The sequence below is a fragment of the Phalacrocorax carbo genome, chromosome 3 (assembly GCF_963921805.1).
Source record: "Phalacrocorax carbo chromosome 3, bPhaCar2.1, whole genome shotgun sequence".
In the NCBI taxonomy this organism is placed as follows: Eukaryota; Metazoa; Chordata; class Aves; order Suliformes; family Phalacrocoracidae; genus Phalacrocorax; species Phalacrocorax carbo.
The window spans coordinates 30,143,993-30,166,261 of record NC_087515.1 but is presented as its reverse complement, the minus strand read 5'-3'; the positions used below and the strand labels follow the sequence as shown (position 1 = coordinate 30,166,261).

Below are 22,269 nucleotides of genomic sequence, written 5' to 3'. Positions count from 1 at the left end.
AAATGAATTTCAAATGAACTTGTTAAAAAAGCCACTGCAGTACAGAAATACGGCTTTATCTTCTTGCTCAGTATAATCCCATAAGGAGTATTACTGTTCAGACCTGATATAAGTGGTAGATAAACAGAGATAACAGTAGAGTATTTCCCTTGGTTCATTATATTAACAGACAACAATTTATTTAGCTTCTAGATAGCTTGTGTGTGCATGTGCATATCAAGGAGCATGAAATCAAATACCAAAGTATTTTAGGCTTATAAATAGACAATAAAAGGGATATAGAAAATCCTTAGATTCCTTTATAATTCATCTTATGCAATCTCTTTCTTAGAAAATATATATGTACCTATAAAAAAGCACAGCCTACTCGAGTGCTGAACTCAAGGACCTAAAACTGAAATATTAAGTGACTACATTCAAGGATGATGTACTGTGGTGGAAGAAAAAAGCCTTAAACATGTATCCACTTTGCAGAAGTTTGGCACTGTTTAATATTCTAACTTCCCAGGTAGCTGTACTTCCTATTGAATTATAAACACTGGTCCCCAAGTGCATTGGCTCAAAGGCCAGATGTCCACCAGTAACCTGCACGACTCCATACTGTGAAAGGTTAGAGAGTGCTTGCAAATGGGGCACGTTCCCGCCTGTGAACACAGCTCTGCTGTTTTGCAGCTGGGTTATATTTATAAAAATCTATCATCCTTTGCCAAAAAGGAGGTGAGTTCTATGCTTCTCATCTAGTTTGTTACAAATCTGTGCTAGTGCAGATAAATACATCTAAACATCTTATTCCTGTACACATGTGGCTTATTCCCGAATAAAAAGGATTTCTATCAAATTACTGTTTTCCATTTGAACCTAGTTAAAACCAAAAATAGGATAATTTAATTTTCAAATAAATTTCCACAAGCAAATGATAGTGATTAGAACCAGCGCCACTATTTTAAGTTTGAGCTTGCACTGGGTTTGCTTTCAATGCAACACTGAAAGATGAGTAAAACAGTATGTCATTGTGTGATTAAGGAAAAGGATGACAGGTTAGATCAAAGAGCTACGAGAAGGGTGCAAAATTCTGAAATGGGAGTTTTTCAGATTTTTTTTTAATTCTTTACATTTTAGTGCTTTTCGGCAGCATCAAATTACAGCATTTCATGCATTCAGAGGCTAAAGCACACTTAGGTTTGCTAGTAGGCCCTAAGGCACCGTAACAAACCAGGTCAGGTACCAATCTTGGTGACAGTGGAACAAATACATTTTGACTAATTCCACTGAATTCAGTTGCTTCCTCCCATGAGAAAAAGTATTAATTATTTGTAATACCATCTAGATGTGTAATTCCCAGTTTCAGCTATGCAGTGCCAGGCTTTACTCAGAGAAAGAAACAGCTCCATCTCACAAGAGTTCATAATCTAAAGTAACAAGACAGACAAAATGAGGGAGAAAGGAAGCACTATCACCTCCAGTTAGGAAATGGTAAGCTGAGAGATCAAGTGCAGGCCCAAAGTGGCAAAGGAAGGCTGTGTAACAGGCAAGAACTGAAATATCATTTTCTGAGTTCTGGTAACTCAACCATGAGACCTTCACCTCTTAAAGAGGGATTATCTGGCTTTCCCTTATTTTTATATAATTTCTGGTTAGGTGATTAGAGTATGTACCCTGCAGTTAACAGGAGTGTGTAGGCTGCACTCAAATAACATTTTAAAGTGCCCAAAGTATTTAGAAGTCCAAGGGTTCACCTGAATGGAAATACCAATCAAAAGAGCAGCAAAGAACTGAAGAATACATCAGCTATTGTGCATTAACTTCCTGTGTGGGCACCTCCAGTGCCCACTCTGTGGGGGCCTTCTCTATGCACCTCCAGTGCAAACTACCCATGAAATTGCAGACTGTGCTTTACAAGGCACAGTCTGTACACTCTCTATACACTGTATAGAGAGTATACAGAGATACTGTATATCTGTACTCACTCTATACACTCTGTATAGAGTGCAAACACAAGGACCTGGTGAGGAATAGCCACCACGTGGCAAATTTCTACTGCTTTCTCCTGCGTACTGAAGTCTTGGTATGTGGACAAGTGTTTAATTTCATTTTTAGGAGGTTCTTAGGATCCTTAGCTCTGTTAAGTAAATATGCAAATATTTTGTGAAAATTAGACTTGCACTCCAAAGTAATTTAGGAGCTTTTAAAAGTTTTATCCTTGGTGTAGAGAAGTTAATAATCTGAAACAGAGTTTCTAATCCAGTAAATGTTCTGGATTTATTGTCATCTAAGAACAGAATCTGAGACCTTGAACGAACACAGCAATCGTCCACCTGCCTTCAGCTGCTGCCTTTGATAGCAGCCACCTCTAGACATTTCAGAACAAAGTGGAAAATACTTTGTAATAGACAAGCTGGTCATAGGGTAAATAATCTGTTGAACTCAAATGACAGGCAATTGGATGGCTCCTGAAAGCTATGGGTTTCTAACTCTTCTGCAGTTTTATTCTTCCAAATATAACTATGGAAGTATTTGTTATCTAAATAAGGGCGTAGGTTCACATGGAACAACACTGAATGTTTGGTGTCCTGATCCTTGTATCTTTTGTGACAATGTGTTCATTGATTAAAATGGGGCATATACATCTCTTCAAGTTTCACATCTTTGCCTCTCAATTTTTTCTCAGTGCTCCCATTTTTTTAATGTTATAAGAAAGTAAAGATAAGAGCCCTCCTCCACTGGATACGTTATAAAACTTTATAATTCATTTATATACCTCTTTATGGCTGGATGACTACTCAGCACAGGAAGAGCAGAAATGCTGAAAATCAGACCTGAGGAGAAACACATTTCAAAGACATGGATTTAGTACGCTTTGATATGTACTAAAATGCACCCAACAAAACGGCGGGTGGTAGGAAGGCTTCCAAAACCAATGTAGTGGTGCTGGTCATTAGGCATAGGAAATGCATCTTCCTTTCAGACAAAAAAACCTCACCCCAAAACAGTACAAGCTGAATCTCAAGAACAGGTCAGTGAAAATTACTCTCGCCTGATGGTACTTTTCAACCTGGAGACCCATGTGTACTAGTACAGACAAGGTAGGTCAACATCATTGGCTGGTAAATGGCTAAGGAGAGTTTTGGACTGGGATGTTCTTACCTTCTGAAAGGGCAAGTGACTCAAAGTGACAAAGTGGATCTCATCTGCTCTGTAGTAAATGTGGCTACATTAAGAGATGTTTCTTGGCAGCTGGGAAGATGTAACCAAGCTCGTATTTGCTCGCATTCTTGCGGAACTGCTGCTGTTGATAATGGCAACATTCAGGTGGTCTTCAACAGCCCAGAGACCCGCACTAAGTGACATCAAACCTAGAAATTACCTTTGAATAACAAGATTGCCTAGAAACTTGCTAAAGAATCTGTCATGTTGGCTATATTTTCTATTTGCATTTCATTTGGGTTTTTTTGTAATCAGTTTAAATTTGCTATAAATTGAGAGTCAGGTAAGGTCTTAAAATGCGTTAAATATGTTTTAGAAAGAAATATGGATTCTTATACCAAAAGAAGCAAACATACATACTGCTAAAGCTGCTATAACATCATAATTTGCACCTCCAGTAACTCCAAGCTGTCAATAACTCTGACAGAAACAGTAATCATCTGAAATGTTTAGAAATAACTATGGTCAACTTTGCATTCTTGTTAACTGCTGCAGCCTGGTTATCTTCTGTCTCGTAACTTATATTGCTTTTTACGCCAAGCAAAATACTGTATTACAAAAATATGTTACACATGGAGTGGAAATTCTGGTTTACTTTTACTATATTATTTGTACTATATATTACTTGCACTATTATTTGCTTGGTACCCTGTATTACTATGCACAGGTGAAAGCTATTCCATAAGACTGGATCTCTGCTGTGTTACTTAAGACAACATTTCCGTAAATCTTGGTGTGGTTTGTAGGAGCTATGCTTTCTAGTCAGTGTTTCATACTAACGATCAGTGGTTGCAAATCTGCTTAACAAGACTGAAACTGTCAGAACAGCAGGACGGAGATTTCTTCAGATCATCAGGAGAGAGGTGATACTTCACGGGGCAAAAAGAAGCAACATCTATTCAAGCTTTGGACAAAATAAGAGGTTTTGGCTCTTTTTAACTCTTCACTCCATTTCCATAATATATGACCTAAACATGGGGTCTCATTACTAGAAAAAAATATTAAGCAGCACTTTACGTCCCTCGAGTTTTACTGAGAGTTTGACTACCCAGAAAGTAATGGAATTGGGCCACAGAAGTACATTTTCTCTTGTGTTAGAAGATGGCCAGCAATTTAACAGTAAGGAAATAACTATTCTAATTGTGTGAACACTTAAAAATATTTCTAGAGCTGTGATTTTTTAAAATTGCAGCAGAATATCATCCGCAGCAAGCGGCTTCATTCTTAGGTTGGGATGTACCGCTGAAATACATGATTAGAATTTTGTGACAGCATGTTCATTGGTTATCTGGGAGAAAAGAAGGGGAATGCTGTATTTTAGAGCAGAATTTTCCCTCCTTCCCACCTACAACTGCATTACTGTGCAGAATAAAAATAAATCGGAACAATGTGTTCATGAGCAATGAATGATCAAAAAATTCACCAGAGCGGGAATATGGATTGACATCACCAATGCAAAGTTCAGTGCAGCACAGATGGCAGTCTAATATTTGTTACTTCAAAAATAAAAATATCATGCTGTATTTCAACTTTTTGATGCCCAGCTCTTTTTGTAACAATCCAAGCTTTATCTAACATCCAACAACAGTTTTGATTAACTAAAATTGATGGTGTTTATTTTTCTATTTTTCATTTCCATTGACCTCTTGGTGGAAACTGTACAATGCAAAGTGGGGCTTCACATGAAATAAGAGGTAAGATTTCCATTAACCTCCACGAAGCCAGATTTTTTATCAAGTTGGTATAACTTTCTGTGACAGTCTGGCATGAGCACTGAAATGTTACACAACCTTCTGAAATGCATGTTCCTCTTCCATTAATGTAATTCAATTATATTAATGGATATGATATCAAGATCTAAAGGATGGAATCTCTACCAGCAAACTCTAGGGACTTTCCTGGGTGGACCTATTTCCCATGTAGCTCTAGAGTAATGGACATTAACTGAAGTCTGCTCGAAACGACATTAAATACAAGGATTTTGGATCATGCCCTGTAAAAAAATACTTTACAAGAATCTCTGTGCAGAGACAGGATGGAAAAGGAAAAGCCATAGATTGCTAATACCCATACTAATGTATGAGTAATCATGACCCTAACAGCTGTACCAGATCACAACCACCTCAGTGCAGTTTCTGTAAGAAGATACAGGTTGAAGAACTTTTTCTTCCACTTTCAGCGGCTTAGTGCAAAAGGAAGAGTATGGCCCAAGGAAACAGATGGAAAAACATTTCTGACAGCTTAAGTGCAGTTAATTATTTGTAGGCGAAGCATTCTGCTATCATCATTGATTTGCTGTATTTGAAACTGAAACAGTCATAGCAGCAACAATTTCACTCAGCATCGGTGCAATTACCTGACTATAAATAGGGCAGGCAGAACCACAGAGCAACACCTTGTCAATGGGGCTGCCTTTTCATCACTTCCAGGAGCAGGCAACTACAGGCCAGCACACTCTGTAGTTACCCTTTTGGTAAGCAGCTCATTCAGGTCTCATACTCTCAGTTTGTTTTCCCATCTCCCACCTTTTTCCTTTAGGCAGATTCAACATTTATGAAGGAAAAAAAAGAAGAAAAAAATAGTATCACATATATGGAAAGATTTCACAAGATAGGTATCCCCATTCTTGCTTTACAGATCTTGCAAATGAGGAAAATGAATACTCATTTAAGCATGTGCCCATTGTACACCTGTTTGAAGGAGCAAAGGTAGATGACATGTTTTCTTATTACTCTTGTGGGGTTTATCTGTATCTCCAGAGGATGGATGTGAGAGAAGAAAACTGCTGTTCCTAAGTCATGACATTTACCCTTCCAGGAAAAGAGGCAGGAAGGGAGCAGGCTTGGGGAGGAAATCTCTAGCCTCCAACAATGAACAAGGAGGAACTGGAGTCAAAAGAGATAGCATAGATTATTTCTCCCTTAACAGTGTAACATGTGGAAGAGACTGCCTTGTGACCAAAGATTGCAGCAATTTTTCTTTAGAACGCCCACTATATGTGGGTACAATTGTTCAGAGGTCAGACTACACAGCCACGACACAGAAGAATCCAGGCTAAATTTCTGGACTTTTTATCATACACTTCCTGTTATGTAACAGAGCAATTTGACTTCAGGAAAAAAAATTTGGGATTGTGTCCTTTGACAAATCCAGGGAGACAATCCTGTCGCTGTAAGAAAATTACTAATTTGAATACCGGTATGAATACGGTACCTGCCACTACAGCAGGTAATGGTTTTGCGCTGGACTGTAGCCAAGTGATGGTAGCCTGTTGGAGTAACCCAGCAAGATACTGCAACCCACCTGGGTAACAACACAGAGCAAGGAACATGCTGAGGGCTGTCTTCTACTCTGTTGTCTGTGAGGCCCACAGCATTAGTAGCTTCTGTGTGACAGTATGCACTTCAGAAGGTCTCATTATTCCTGAGTTCTGGTTTGGAGATGTGTGTCTTACATTAAGCACTTCCTCCAATTAATGCTTTGGCCACTTCCATAAATTAGTTCTGCTCAGGAGAAGCTTCACTAAATTCAATGAAAGAGAAAGTATCCTCATATTAAATATTTTTTTTCCATTGACTTTAAGATTTTTCTTGAAGAGAAACAAAATACTATTGAAAGCAGTGGGACTATTTTTTTCAGTAAGGATTATTGATAAGAACTGAGAATGTTAGCTTTCATAGTTCCTTCACAGTAAGGACTAGTTACTCTCCAGCATACTCTGAACAGCTGTGATCATCCACTTTTATGAAAGATTAATTTGAGTGGAAAGACAAAAGAGAAATCCTTTAAAGAAGACATGGAGAATGGAGAGCTCTTCTATGGAAGGATGGAAAAAGATGATTCACTTCTAACAGAACGGAGGCTGAAAAGGACTGGTCTTTCTACCCATCAGGCTCTTAAACAGCATGAGATAAGGTGTATTTAAGCTAATGTTGGCTCAAAATCAAGTGGAATAAATTAACCAAGAATAAATTTACTCTAGAAATGCAGAAAAACCTTCTAGTACCAGAGCAGTGAGCTACTAGAAATGCTTGCTTATAGCACTAGTGGGATCAAACAAGTTCTGCTTTCAAGTGGAGTTCAGTCAGCATATTGATGAAGTTGCCCAAAACAGAGAATCTGTTTTAAATGACCTAGCACATCCATTCAAGCATTATGTCCTTGAAGTCACCTGAAGCTACATTCAGAAGACCTATCTATCTAAGTGCCTCTTGTGTAAAACCAAGAATTAGATGCCAATGCCAGTTATAAAAACTCACAGAGCTTCCGCCCAGCTCTGCAGGCAAGCGATTGATTTGCTGATAGTCTAGCTCATAGCTAAATCTCAGGATTTGAAAATTGTGTGTTTTCAGGTAAGACACGATCATACTTTCACCCATCCAGTCTCACAAGGAAAAAAAAGGCAAGCCTTTCAATGAAACTAAGTTTAAAGCACATAAATGGAATATAGGAAGCCTGAATAAATTTTTTCCACTTCCTATGCATCCTGGGAGGTGCGTGCAAAAATGCAGTCACCTGCTCAGAGTTGAGAGTTTTATGAGATAGCAAGATACCTACAAGTTATTCACTGTGATTTGCTCTTGTGAATCTAGTTCCTATACTCTGTAGAACTAGATGCTTTACTTAGGATGTAGAGAAGGAATTCAGCCACAGACAATCATCAGCTTTTTATGGGTTGCGCATTAATTATACCATCATCTAAATATTGTTAGAATGACACCTGGTATAATTTCTGTGCAGGCCAGCTAGTACTCTTCCAAGCAATCCCCAGGCATAATTTGGGAGTTGGCATGGTCCGGGAGCAGATAGTCTGCATGCAGCAACTGTGCTCTGCAGGCTAACAGGATTTAATTTTGTTAACGTAGCCAGATCAAACTGGAAAGAATCTTGGCACTGTACACACACAGTAACTCCAGCTCAGTTTGGACCTCACCAGACATGAGATGACTCCATTCAGCCACTGTTTCTGCTCCATGTTGTGAAACCGGGTATGTTAGCAGAAAGGCAGTACTGGATGCGATAGTGCTGAAGTCCTGTGCCCAGACTAAAAAGTCCTCAGAGTTTGGTACAGGAACAATCTACTGGCTCTCAATATCCAGAGCAAATCTGGCAGGGTCAACAATGAGCTAGTTCTAACAAGACCAGCTGTTACCAAGCTGGGGTACAGATGGGCCTCTCTGCACTGTTCTCTGCAGCATTTCCGCTAGCAACATACCTTATTAGCTCATTCACAATGCAAGATCCAAGTGATGACTGTGCGTGCACTAGTGTTAAGTCTTGATCTTACAGGCTTGCCTACCACCCAGAGCACCAGTGGCTGCACTGAAATACCTTAGTGACTTTGAGGGAACCAGCCCTGTTCCACTAGGTTCAGCACTGAAATCAATTTCTGGACACTTGATGCCTTTAACCTGTCAAACAGATTAAGCTAAAATATAAATAGATTGTGAATATTTATGTTTTTATATATATGTATATGCAAATATACATCAAGTTATACAGCCCACATATATGAATTTAAATTATAATTATATGATAAAATTTAAAAACTTTTAAATTATAAAAACCTGAACATCTTTCAACACAAACCTCATACAAGACAAAAACATTTTGTATATTTGTTCCAGCTTAAATTTGACAGCAGAAATAAAGCTGCAAAACAGAATTACAGACCATGGTCCAGTACTTTGTTACCCAGCATTGTGATAAATATAATACCTATGTTACAATCCTCCTTAATATATGTAGCTTTTACAGAATAGGGTTCCTCTGACTGCAAAAAGAGGTAAGTGCCTGGCAAACCCAATGTATTTATACATGTCACTGTATGTTATTGGTGCATCACAAATGAAGTACAGAAATATACTGGATGTTCACTTACAGCAATAGTGTATCATTAGAAAACAGAACACTGCAACTGCAAATTCTTTTGTTATTGTTGTTATGGGTGGAAAAAAACCCACTGAAGCAATTCCACAAGATCCAACATCCCTGTTTGATTAGTGACATGTGAACATCCCTGCAGAACAGTCACACATCATATCTGAACTCCAGTCAGTGCTCATTTTCAGAATGTGTTGCATAGCTGTTCCTTCTGTGTAAGATGATCTTGCCCTCTGCTTCCCCAGTTCAGAACAGTCATTAAGAAAAGAAACTTTGCTCCCTGGAAGACATAGGGACTATAGTTTATAATGAATCCACTAAAGAAAGCAGCATTATCCCTGGAGAGGTGAATAGTTGTGTGCCCACCTTGTTGCCCTTTCGTTTGTTTTTTTTGGGGGTGTTTTGAAAGTCATTTACTGCAACACACTGAGAAACAGGAGATAAACACAGTTAACTCAGCCATTCTCCCATGGTATTCTGCTGCTTCTTGCTGGGTCTCTTTTTCACATACTTCATGTACTCTATTTACTTCTTGGGTTCAAAGTTTTCCTTTCCTTGCTTTTTTATTTTTAATCATGCTTCACTTGGCTCACTCGTCCTTGCACCTCCAGTCTTTGTTGTTTTCAGTCTTTAATGATGATCTTTCAGTTAAGAGCTCACCAAAGTGTAGATCATGCTGAATGTAAAAGAAAGACACAATATGAAAGTATCCTTTTGAAGCATACAGAGCACTTTTTGATTTTTATAACCCTTTACTGTCTGTTCCTCATGTGTGACTGTAATGGCCGGTGCTTTCCTCTGCATTCTTTCTATCTCTCTAAAGCATCTTAATTATGGTGCATTCAAGATGGGTATCAAAAAGCACTCAAGAAATAACAAATTCATTATCGACATCCTACTGCACCACAAGCTGTGTTTGAGCTTATTGAAGTGCAGCCTGATGTCTGAATTTGAACAGTGAAGAAACAAAACCATTTTGCTTTAGCATATTTCATCTTTAGAACTTCAACCAGCAACTCTCGGCAGGGCAGGCAAGGTTTCCCATAAAACTACATTATTTTGTTTCCTCTGGAAAAAACTCCATGCAGTAGAGGAAACACAAAATGCAGACACCAGCTGGAGTGAATCCATACATATTAAATGCAACTCTGAAAAGCAAAGAAATCACAGTATATTGCCACGGCTCCACTTTACTGCAATTCTAATTCCAACAATACCCAGGAAAGCACAGCAAAATTGAATGTAATTGATACTATTTTATTTAGCACCAGGTGCTAAATAAACCAGATTTTGGCTTATGGCCACATCTTAGAAGGAAGGAAGCAGGGCTCAGAGGAAGCTGCACAACAGTAGAGTCCCAGCAGAAATGCTAGACCACACAACAAGGCTGACTTTGACAGGGTCTTTTAGCCAACACAGAAATGTAGGGTTAAAAACGCTTGTCTCTCCAGCCATGCCTTGCCACCTCTCCTTGCACTACCAACAGAGCTTGTCTAGCATAACTGTCGTGCTCTCGAACCTTGCTCCTGTGAAGAGGACTGGCAGGCAAAGGTGCTCAGCCCAAATCCACAAAGCTACTGGATGCTAAACTGCTCAGATTCTCATGTCCCAACCATCTCAGTGTGAGTTAGGCGCCTACCAGCTTCTGTGAGACTAGGCCCTTCTACTTTCTTTCTCTCTCTCATGTATGCAGACACAGGGAGGTATGGACAGAAAACTTTGCTGTCGATAATATTTAAAAGTAATATTGAGAAACAACAACCTGCATCAATGACTCCTCAAGATATGGGGAACAACAGAACAGATAATGGACCAGTGATTAAAGGAGAAATAACATTTATCTTCGTCCACTAGCATACAAACCTGCCTTACAGAGGGATTACTGCATGCAAGCCTGGCTTGAAGAGGCACTCTAGTCAAACACATTATGGAAGAAGGAGTAGAAAGGCATCATAAAATAACACCTCCATTTAAAGTGTGTTAACCTTTGTGGTCAAGTAGTTTTATGGTGTGATTACAGGGGTGACGAAAAGCACAGGGATTCTGTTGAGGCCTTACCTTAAATATGATCCTCACATATTCTTGCACTGGGCATTTGTGACTGTGCACTAAGGACATGTGACTGCTGAAAGGGGCAGGGGCGACAATACACAACTGGGGTAGATATCTTCAAGAATGTACTTAAATTAGGGGTTTGGACTGTGCACAGGCTTACCCTGCAATGAAAGGGAGGCTGTAGGACCAGGCATGGTGCACCCCATCTTCCTACCCACTGCCTACCTACCCATTTACTTACCATCTTTAGCATCTGATCATTTGAAATGATCAGCAGACATAGTATTTTTCTTATGATTCTCTTGATCATTTCAAGAGAATCATAAGAACATTAGAATTTTTATTTGATGTAATGCCATTATCATAACATTTGCTATTTCACCCATCCTAAAAGACTGTGCAGAGGAGCAAAAATTTTTTCCTTGGGTTGGCCCTGGGGCCTGGCTCAGGCCTTAGATAAAACACTTAATATTCTGTACTGAGGTGCTGGCAGATATAAGCACATGCTGCTCTAAGTGGGCATGCTTCCCTGAATCATGATCAGAGCAAGTTTTATAAGACTAAGGAAATGAGCCAGTTGGTTCCAGTCATTCCTAAATACAATTTCACATGTCAAATGAAAAGCAGCTACTACTTCCTTAGTGAAATGACCAGACTTACCAGTACAGATAGTAGAAGAAGGAAAGAAGATAGAAAGCTAGCTTACACCAGGCCTCTTTTTGACAGTAACTCAAGGTATCTGCATTCATGACTGCAGGTGGGTCATATGCTAGCTCTGAACTATCTGCTGGGCAACGAAAATACCTGAAAGAGCAGGAGAAGACATCTAGAATGACTTTGTAACATTCTGTATTAATTATGTGCAGATATACTCCCTCCTGATCACCAGCTCAGAAGACATACGTCTTCCATGATATAGGAAGAATTTTCCACTCTTTTTCAACCCTCTATTTCTGGACATTGTTAAAATCAGGACACTAGTGCAAGCAGACCGCTCTTATAGAACCAAGCAATTAACGAATGTAGACTTTCTGTGTTCTATTAATTCTTTAGATTGAAACATTCCCCTTCCTATAATGTTATTTCTGGCTTACTCACTAATAACTTACATATTGTGACTGACAATATGTGGCGGCTTGTGATCACAGCATGGAGGAAGGATTACTGGGCCTTAACTGCATCTACACAACTGATTTCAGACATGATGAAAGGTGACAGTCTCTACCAATTGATAGCTCAGTTCCTCCAACTCTGAAAAGGAAAAAAGTCAATACGGAGTAGTATAAAAGCTGGCTGACTACCGTTTTCTACATGTAGCACTGCTCAAAAATTTATCATCCAAATAATTTTAATTAGAAAATGTGTTTCTTCTTACATAGGAGAAATTTCTAATTATTCTCAACAATGACTGGATGTTTGAGAAAACCCTGACAAAAGAATTTTTATTTTGCAAAGACACTTTTGTCTCAGTTACTTTGCAGTAAAAAGCAAAGGCAAATCAAAAAAAGAAGTCCTCAAAGTTAACAAACTGCTTTAAGATCAGCATGAATCAGATGAAATATTGTTATTTCTGTTGTTCTGAAATAGTAATGTAACCACTGAAGGTTGCTGGGATTGCTCATAGATGGACAGATATAAAACCCCCATACAATTGATCAGCCGCAAACTTTGAAGTAAACGTTCTCCTAAAAACCTTGCCTTCCTCCCTTCGTCCTTTCCAATATAGTCACATCCAGTTACAATCTCTAATAACACTGCAAATTCTTTTACAGATACCATAGATGAAACCTTGCTTAATTATCTTCATTGGTACGAAGATATTATACAGTATCTTCCCATGGTTTTGTGCAGAACTTCACAATGAACCCAAACCTGTCTGTGGTTAAAACAGCAGAAATTATGGAATAATTACAGCAAAGCATACAGAGAACCATGGAAACAAAGCAAAGAAAAAGTTCCAAAGGTTGATATCATTATTTAGAGTCTGATCAATTTCACCTTTTTTTACTTTTTAAACCAGTACTATTGTCGCACTTTGGTTGTTAATCCTTAGTAAAACAGTATCATAAAACATTTTTATTTTTATTGCACCCAGCCAACAGGGAGAAAAGTACTCGTAGTTTCACTCCATCTAGCTTTCTGAGAACTATACTGTGACTCCAACTTCTGAATAATACACTTTATCATATGACTCTGCATTACTACCAGCCTTCTGCAGAAAACAGTGTAAAAAAGCTACTACTTTTTAGTTCCTGGTTGAGATAACGGTTTTGCCTTCTTTACAGAAGTATTCTTCAATCTACTTCACAAGAGGAGCTATCTGCTGCCATATGTAGCTTTGTAACACAAAGAGACCCTGACAGACAAAAATCATCTCTGCTTTTACAAACACTGTGAAATGCAAAACTAGTGAAGACTCCAGACTGACAATCACAAAAACTGATGTCTCTTGGCTATTTTCAGAAGCAACAGAAGGCTGATCCTCCACTAGAATGCAGAGGAAGGTGCTGCAGCAGCAGCTGCACTGTCTGTCCACAAAACATTAAAGCTGCTCAGTAGCAGGTCTTAATGTGATCAACACTGAAAGCCCCTCAGTGAATATAAGCACATAGCAGAGATCCAGGGTGGAAACACTCCCCACTTTTTCATGTGGGCAGGGTGGAGACAACAGCTCTTCATCTGCTGCAAACCCTATTCCAAGAGTCCCTAAGAGAAACTTATCTTGCAGAACAGAAACTCTACTGTACGGCAAGAAACAACTTATTTTATACTGAGGGGAAAAAAAAAAAAAAAAGCATAAAGCTGCCAAAGGAGAGGAGAAGCAAAATTCCGTCAACCTACCCAGTCTCTATTTCATAACTCCAATGGAAAGGTTTCCTTGCTAGGGCTGAATAAATAGGTCCAAGATCTTTCAGATATGAACAGCCTTACAACTCCCTACCCGTGAAGTATTTAGAGCCTCACCAAATTCCACTTTCAGATTCCAGCCTATTTAATTTCCAAGTTTTCATTCAGCTGCGGTGAGTACATCCTGACACCCTTTGGAATATTTACCTAAGTTAGTAACTGAAAGCGCTGTCTATATTATTATGTGCTTTCGTTACCCGTCCTAAATGTTCATGAAAAATATTTATTACTTCTCTGGAACTGTAAGTTTCAGTTGCTTATAGGCAAAAGCTTCTAGGCAAATGATATTCAGCCATACTCCTATCACCGCATTTCATAGTTCATACAATCCGCATTTGTGCCGAGTTGGCAAATAAGGCTAATAAGCAGTCAGCATATAAAAGATGGGCTTACCTCCAGAAATGATAAAAAAGCAAAGGAACATTTAAACCCAGTGTGAGCCACTCTTGAGCGCACAAAAACATTATGCAGAAAAGACTATGGATAGAGTATTCCGGCAACACCAGCTAAAAAGAAAGCAACAGAAACAACAGATGTCAGTAAAATACCTCTTTGATTTTACTCACCTAATCAGTTTTTCAGAAAACAACCAATCTCTATAAGTCTCCTGTGTGCCTCTGACTGTCCCTAGACATACCTCAGTTGACAGACAGCTTGGCTAGGAGCAATGAGCACAACACACGGTGCCAGGTTTGTCCAGGTTCTAACCATGGCTGTACTCCAGGGGCTTGTTGAGGGGCATGGGACAAATCATTTACTCTCTTAGCTGGTGCTCCAGATTTCTGTCTACAAAATGTAGATTGTATTACTGCATCCCTCACAGAAGCATTGTGAGACTAAATGAATGCCTGTAAAAGAGTTCTTAAAGAAGTAAGTTTCATTACTGATGAATTCAGAAAGAAAATAATAAAGCCATTACTGATGCTTCACTTCTGTATTGGAGGAGCATCCTTGGAAAAAGGCTGCTTCTACCATTCTGGTCCGTTATATACACCCTAAAGAGATCAAATCTGTTACTCAGTGTTGTGAGCTAAAACCCACTAAGACAGGAAACTCACTTCCTTAGTAAATCCATGGCTCCCCACACTACTTGTTTCAGACCCAAGATGATTCTTTCTATTAAAAGAGAAAGTGAGTGGGCAGCTGGCAGAAACAGAAATTTATGTGATGTTGATTCAGAGTAGTTATTTCTAAAGGCATTTTGCTTTTTCACTGCTTTCCCATTTCTGAGCTGGCTTTCCTCTCTTGTTTTCTTCCAATATCTTTTCTCAGAAATCTCTATTTCTCTTCTTCATTCAAGTCATAGAAGAGATTAATTTCCAGCAGTGCATATTTCTCAAAGCTAGACAATCCCGTGCACAGTTCATCTGTGTCTCTTGCTGCCTCTTGGAGCTAAAACAACCAAGGTTAAATCACAAAAACCATTTGAGGGGCTTCTTTTGATGTAAATTCATGTTCATCTGTCAAATAAAGTGAGCCCTGTTCTTTAAAACGATGTAAAACCTAATACACAGCTACTCCCAATGCCTACTTACTTCCATACAGCTGTGCCGCAACGAATTCCATCTTCTTGGTTCTAGGAGTCTTTCCACCTCACATGGAACATTTTTTTTTTTTACTGTAATTTAACCTCACTACTTAAAGTAGTTAACACATTTGGATATCTCTGTGTCTACACCTTCAACTTAAACATTCTCAAAAGCTTATCTTATGTGGATGACAAATCATAATACAATTACATAGTTCAGATTCCATATGGTAGTTATTTATCAATGCTGGATTTTTTTTTTTTTTTTTCATTTTTAGAACATGATTTACAGCATGACTATAACCTTTCCCCAAAGAATGATTCATCTTCATCACAAACTGCAGACAAGGAAGGTCTTCATGCTGTATGTCTACTCACTAAACATCACAACACTTAAAAGCAATTTACCTTCATTATCACATATTTGATTTCTGATTCCAACACAATCCACAAACTACGCAAGAACACAACCCTTGTGTCTGATCAGTGGACTGGCTGGTAATAACATGGAAGGAAACCCAGGGTGAAAATTTATGCAGCGCATAAAAAACAAAACAAAAGATCTGATGTGAAGCTAGAAAGGAAACAAAGGAAGCAGTGGACTCTCAGTCACAGTTTCTGGTGTAAATTAAATCTACCTATGCTTTTGACAGGACAATAAATACATGTCTCTTCACCCTTTTCTTGGATTGATATATTCCTGTGGACATAAATAAATAAAGGATCAGTGCTGATCACAGTTCCTGAAAAGAATTCATGCAAAGAATCAAAGAAAGCCAAGCCTGCAAAGCCAAATACAGTTTATATTCAGGTGACTTATGTAAGATACCAAATCTAAAAGGAGGTGAGAGAATTGAAACCATACAGTATAGAAAGGTACTAACAGTAAGGCTTGTGAGGAAAAGTAAACTGAATAGGTGAATAACTAAATAACTTAAAAATAACATTGCCTCAGTTCTTGGCTGTAAGAATCATCCCGCAGTTTGAGACAAAGTCCTCTGAAACCAGTGAAAACTTTCAATCAACTTTAGCAAACACTGTATTTGGCTTCTGGAGAGAAGAAAGCTGTTTGAGAAACAAGGTGCACTCAATCCTTGCTATTTCTGCTGAGGTAGTCAACTGCAATAGTAACTTCTGTGATACAGACAGCTGTGCAATAGGAATTAAACTAATTCATTTCTGGGAGAACACATGAAGCTGTCAGATAGTAAACACGTTAGGATATAAACAGTATACTTCTATTTTGAACGAGGAACACCCTGATTCAGATAACAACCTCTGCTTTCTGACATTGCTCAAGACGAAGTCTCAAGATGCTTATGGAACAGAGAATTAAAGGAGAAACTGGCAAAGCAGCACAGTTCTTAAGGGCTGCAACTTGGTCGTTCTGAGTCCCAAGCTAATGAATGGCATTACAAATTTATCACCCGAAATTCTGCTGGCTGACATTTACCTGTGGAAAACCACAGGAAAGCTTGAAAAGGAAGTCAGCTTCGAGACCAAGATGCCACTAATCAGAAACACCTGTTGCTATAACATAAGCAAGGGAAAGAAACTACTATACCTTTCTAAGTTTTGCTCTGATATGTATATCTAAGTAAATATACATATCAGTAGAAATTCAAAATCCTTATTCCCAATCCACCATTTGCATTTAAACCATAAAATCTTAGGTAGATATCATAGATCATTACCATCTCACCATAAATATTCAATACATCCTCCTACAAAGTAGTACACACATACATGCACACGTAGATAGAGTCTTCCCCTCTAATTTCAAAGAAAATAAGGCTTTGCTGTGTATAGACATCTAGGCTTGGCTGAACCAAAGATGGGAAAACAATCACTGAAGCTAACCACCTGTCAGCAGCTTCTTTGTGTTTATAGGAATACAAAGACATCTGTAGATTGCAACTGCAGAAGGGCATCTCTCAGGAAGCTCAGTCCTAAATAATTTTATTCAGTTTCCTATTTCCTAAATACATTGTTTTTCGTATACAAAAGATAAACCCATCTTTTTCTGTCAGCACTTTTCCTCCTTATTCTGTTTATTTCATATAGACACCTCCTTCTCAAATGTAATTTTGCTTTTACAGAACATTGTATCATTTTTACATAGAATGACTCTTACAGTTTGTCTCACCAGTGAACACAGCACATAAAATACCTCACAGAAACCAAAACTTGGAAGATATTATAGCAGGAATAGTAATCTCTCTTCAACAATGCTATTAAATTCTTATGCTTAGAAAATCATACGTAACAAGTGAATCAAACTGTCTTCCCAGTCACTGTTAAGCCACTGAAATGTCAAGACCTCATGCTTCTTTCCAGCACTTTGCTTAGGACCAATACTCCTAAGTGCTACACAATAATAGTAATTCTCACAGAATTGCTGTTTCTTCCCCCAAAAGACTGAGTCTTCATCAATCTCCATCTGTGCATGCCAGCCTTCACACTGTAGCCACAGATTTTACACCATACCACCATACCCAGAAATTGCCAGCCATTAGACACTCTACCCTTCCTAGGGTTTCTGAGAATCTTCATTACACTGTTAGAGGCTGAGACGGCTTCAGTCCTTAATACCTGCCTTCTCCTCCCACAGAGGGCAGGGAAAAAACCAAAAAGAAATGGAGGATGGGTCTTCTTCATGTAACATAAGAGCTCTGGTGATTGCCCAAGCGGAAACAAGCTCATCTTATGAATACACAAGCCCTTTTCCATCTACCTGAAAGTGACAAGAAACTGAAAACACCACACATGCATGAATCATTCCAGAGCCGCAAATTAGGCCTCATCTATGTGCATGCTGCTTCATCACAGTGGTTAATGCTGCTGTGCTCACTTCCACTAAAGGGTAGCTGCAGCTTGTCACTGTGGTGCTCACTTTGCTCCTTTTTTCCATATTGCTTGCTAAAGCTGACATCTAGAATTTGTCCTCATCAGTAGCAGCAGAAGAGGGGAGGGAGACGTACCCAAGGTTTTCAGAACACAAGAGTTATTTTAATTACACTTTAAAGCCTACCCTAAGAGAGCCTGCCAGAGCTAACCTGGGTTACTGGGGAATATCAGCTGCTGAATTAAACACATTATGAGACCAAAGGGAGACAATTATTTAATGACTCTGAAATTCTTCTAATTGAACAACACAGACCACAAGTCAGAAGTGTAGTGCAAGCAAGTGAAAAAAAAAAGGGAAGCAGAAACACACAGAAAAATACCAGTAGTATCTGCATTAGCCCAGACTGTGCACGTACATGGAATGTACATACATTGAAACAAATCACATCTGTTTGCTCCTGCCGTTGCACAAACCAAAGTAGTAGGGTCACCTGCGTATAATTTAAATACACAGGCCCTATACCTTAACATTTGCAACAGTTTTAAACATATTGCTTGCATTGATCAAACACACGAAGCACACTGACTGTTGAAATATAGGAAGACTTCCCACTTATATTTGCTAGTGTATCTTTCTAATCTACTTTAAATTATTTGAGTTACTTGACTTCTAAAACCTCGTCTGAAAGGCTGCCCTAGAGCCCAATACAATGCTGTCACAGAAAATATACTAAGGTTTTCAGTCTAAATTTTCAGGTTCGATTTCTTACAATTCTTCTGTTAAAATCCACGCTTGCTTGTGCCTCTACAAGCTCTGTTCTCTAGTTGCTTATAGCAATCACTTAGAAGTCCGGTTGCATAGTTAGAATTATTATAACACAATCCTATAACAAAAGCGTGTCAAGTAATTCAAAACCATGTTACACAGACCTCTAGAGGTATTTAGCAGTTTGCTACGTACAAGTGTGCAACTAGCTGAAAAGAGAATGTCTGAAAACAGATTCCAGATCATCAAAAGAACAATCTGCAGCTGAACCTACTAAATTCACATACACAACTTTACATTTTATCTGGGGGAGAGCAATGGTGCATGCATACAGGACTCAGTGTTATGGACCAAGTAGAGAGCAGAAATAAAAGAAAGGATACAACATCTGCGTTTTCACCCTTCCACCTTTCTGGATCACAGTGAAGCAAAGCAGCACAAAACCAATGCTTTGTAAAGGAAGTGTCATTGTTCTAATGCATCATTGGAATTTCTTTAAACAGTATTTAAGTGGATGTGAACATAAGTCACTCCATAGCACAAATACCAGACAATGAAATGAATAACACAAAGAACCTAATTATCATTCTCACAAAGCACTCCATATCCGTCTATAACACAGTACCAGATTGAATATTAAAATACAGGGTTTCTGGATGCTCCTTCCATCTCAGCTACTAAACTCATCTATATTTAGGCCTACCATTTCACTTCTCATTGTCTCATTTTTACCTTCTGCAACATGCAGAAGGTATTGTATTTAATTTCTATAATTGTATTTAAAATCTATAGATTCCACTGGAGCTAGTTTATGACTAGAATATTTAAGTTTTGTAATAATACAAATAATTTTAACAAGAGTGACAGAAGATTATAAAGTCTTTATAGGACATTCATCAATAATATCTATAAATATTTCTGTACTGCAGAGCCTATGGGAGGTCAACAGGTAAAGAGGTTATGAAATGGATTTTTTAAAAAAAAAAGACTTCTCCACTATAACAGCACCAGCACAGCTCAAAAAGCTCTCCGTTCCTTGGAAGGCAAGTCATTAAGGCAGATATGCTGTGATCTTACAAGTGTACTGTCTCCTTTGCTAACTCCTCTTTTCCACTCAGCAGGGATCAGGAGGTATCTTCACAACCTTTCTTTTTTTTTTTAATGTTAATTCAGAACCAGTAACAGAAGCTGGGTTAGCAACCCTGGAGTGTGAACTTCTCTAATTTTCACAACACTGACACGAAACAAGGTAACAAATGCTGTCTTGCCCTACCTCCCTATTGTATTTCAGACACAACCAGCCAGGATGCCCCGCAGCTGGGTTATTCCAAGAACTCATGCTGTCTCTGTCTGCTCGCCCAAAACTGGTGAGAATGACAATTAGTACCACAGCTGTTCATTAGGATCTAGAAAACCAGCTCCTCATTTCACAGGCAGGTCTATGAATGCAGAAATCTCAGCGATCATTAAAATGAAGTTCAGCCATCTGCACGGCACAGGAAGGGCCCTCAGGCCTCCTCCCAGGGGTCTGCCTAAGATTGACAGTTTCATAAATGCTGAAAACTAAGTGTTCACTAAAGGGCTGTTTCCGTATCTGGAGTGTAAAGACTGTCAATCTGAGGAAGCAGATTTGGTACAGTGCAGACATGGTAAAGACAATTCCTGCCCTGCTATTCTAACAGCTTTTTTGAAAACATCAGCATCTAAATGCAAGGTAGGACATTTAACTCCCAGCAGGAGCAACTTTCATCCATATAACAGGTATTATATAAAATCATTGCACTCTATTTTTAGTTATTATATTGCTTTTTGTAATTGCATAGGGGCTTTTTAGGGTCTGATCCTGACTTAAATACACAACAAATATTCTGCTAAATGTAACAGCGACATTTGATTTAACCCCAACTACTTTAGTTTTATTAAAATGCAAATATTTACTTTATTGCATACCAAATTAGAGCAAATACAGTCCATTAGCAAGTCAAATTTTGCCAATATCTTCAACACAGCTCTGAGGAACAGATGCATAGATTACATTACCCCAAGCAGCCGAGAAGTACATTGCTCTCAGGAGTACACTACAGGCAACAGTTACTCATATACATTTTTGCTGCATCTTCAGCCTTATTCTACTGTTACTTGTGATGTTCTGATACTGTAAGGGCGTATGTTTACATATCCTCCAGAACAGTACAGGAAGAAGCCCAATTGTAAGGCAAGAAGTTTTCTATTACAGGGTAATACTTTGTTTGCCACTTTAACTATTGAATAAACATTTAAAAGATTAGATTAACAGCAAATAGAGTTGTTTAACCTGAAATAGTCTTATACCTAAATAGTTTCATGAGTAACAATACTATGAATAACCATGTGTATCTCCCTTCAAAAGATACTTTAGTTTCCATCAGGCATCACACTGGTGATTTTTACTTCCTCTGTAGAGTAAAAGGGGGTAAGGACCAAACTGTGACTGAGTCACAGGTTTGAACCCTTCGCTCTTAGGCTTGCAATAGTTTTGTAAATTTTCCCCTTACGATCTACCCCTGCTTTGAACACCTGTGCAGGCACAGCGGGATATATCTTTTCATTATCCTTAGGTAAGCACTCAGACATCCTTAGGTAGCGACTGCCAAAAATAACAAATGTTATGTTCTAACTTTTCAAAAGTGCTGAATTCAGGAACTTGTATATTTGACTAAAAATAGTGCTGGCACAATGCACATAATGAATGAGTGTCAGTAGTGAATGAATTGCCTGCCAGTAATGCTACACTTCCTGTAAGTTCTTAAGTCCTAGCTTAAGGACTTCCTTTCCATATAGGGTACCATATACAAGGAAAGGACGAATGGTATTGTGTTCAGTACTTTTATTACAATAGTAATACCTTTCTAGTAAATATGAACCTGATATATTTACAATAAAATAAAAAGTGTGAAGAAGAGATGCACTATCCCTAGTCAAGCAACATTTATGGGATTATTTGTCTATAAAGGATAAATACTGCCAGCTCTTTGGTTCCAGTTCTACTGTCAGTTCTGCAAAAGAGCCACCATGCCAAGTTCGACTCTTTCTTATGAAA

General features: G+C 38.5%; 1 protein-coding gene across 1 annotated transcript in view; it reads right to left on the bottom strand.

The window, feature by feature from the left end:
- Positions 1–8,615: 8,615 nt before the first annotated feature.
- CNIH3 (cornichon family AMPA receptor auxiliary protein 3) overlaps positions 8,616–22,269 on the bottom strand; it is a 53,939-nt gene continuing 40,285 nt past the window's right edge. Inside the window, exons 4-6 of the mRNA XM_064446345.1 lie at positions 14,443–14,555; positions 11,803–11,946; positions 8,616–9,763 (exon numbers count right to left, since the gene is read on the bottom strand). Coding sequence (XP_064302415.1) covers positions 9,736–9,763; positions 11,803–11,946; positions 14,443–14,555 — 285 coding nt within the window. The 3' untranslated portion in view covers positions 8,616–9,735. The remainder of the gene's footprint in view (positions 9,764–11,802; positions 11,947–14,442; positions 14,556–22,269) is intronic.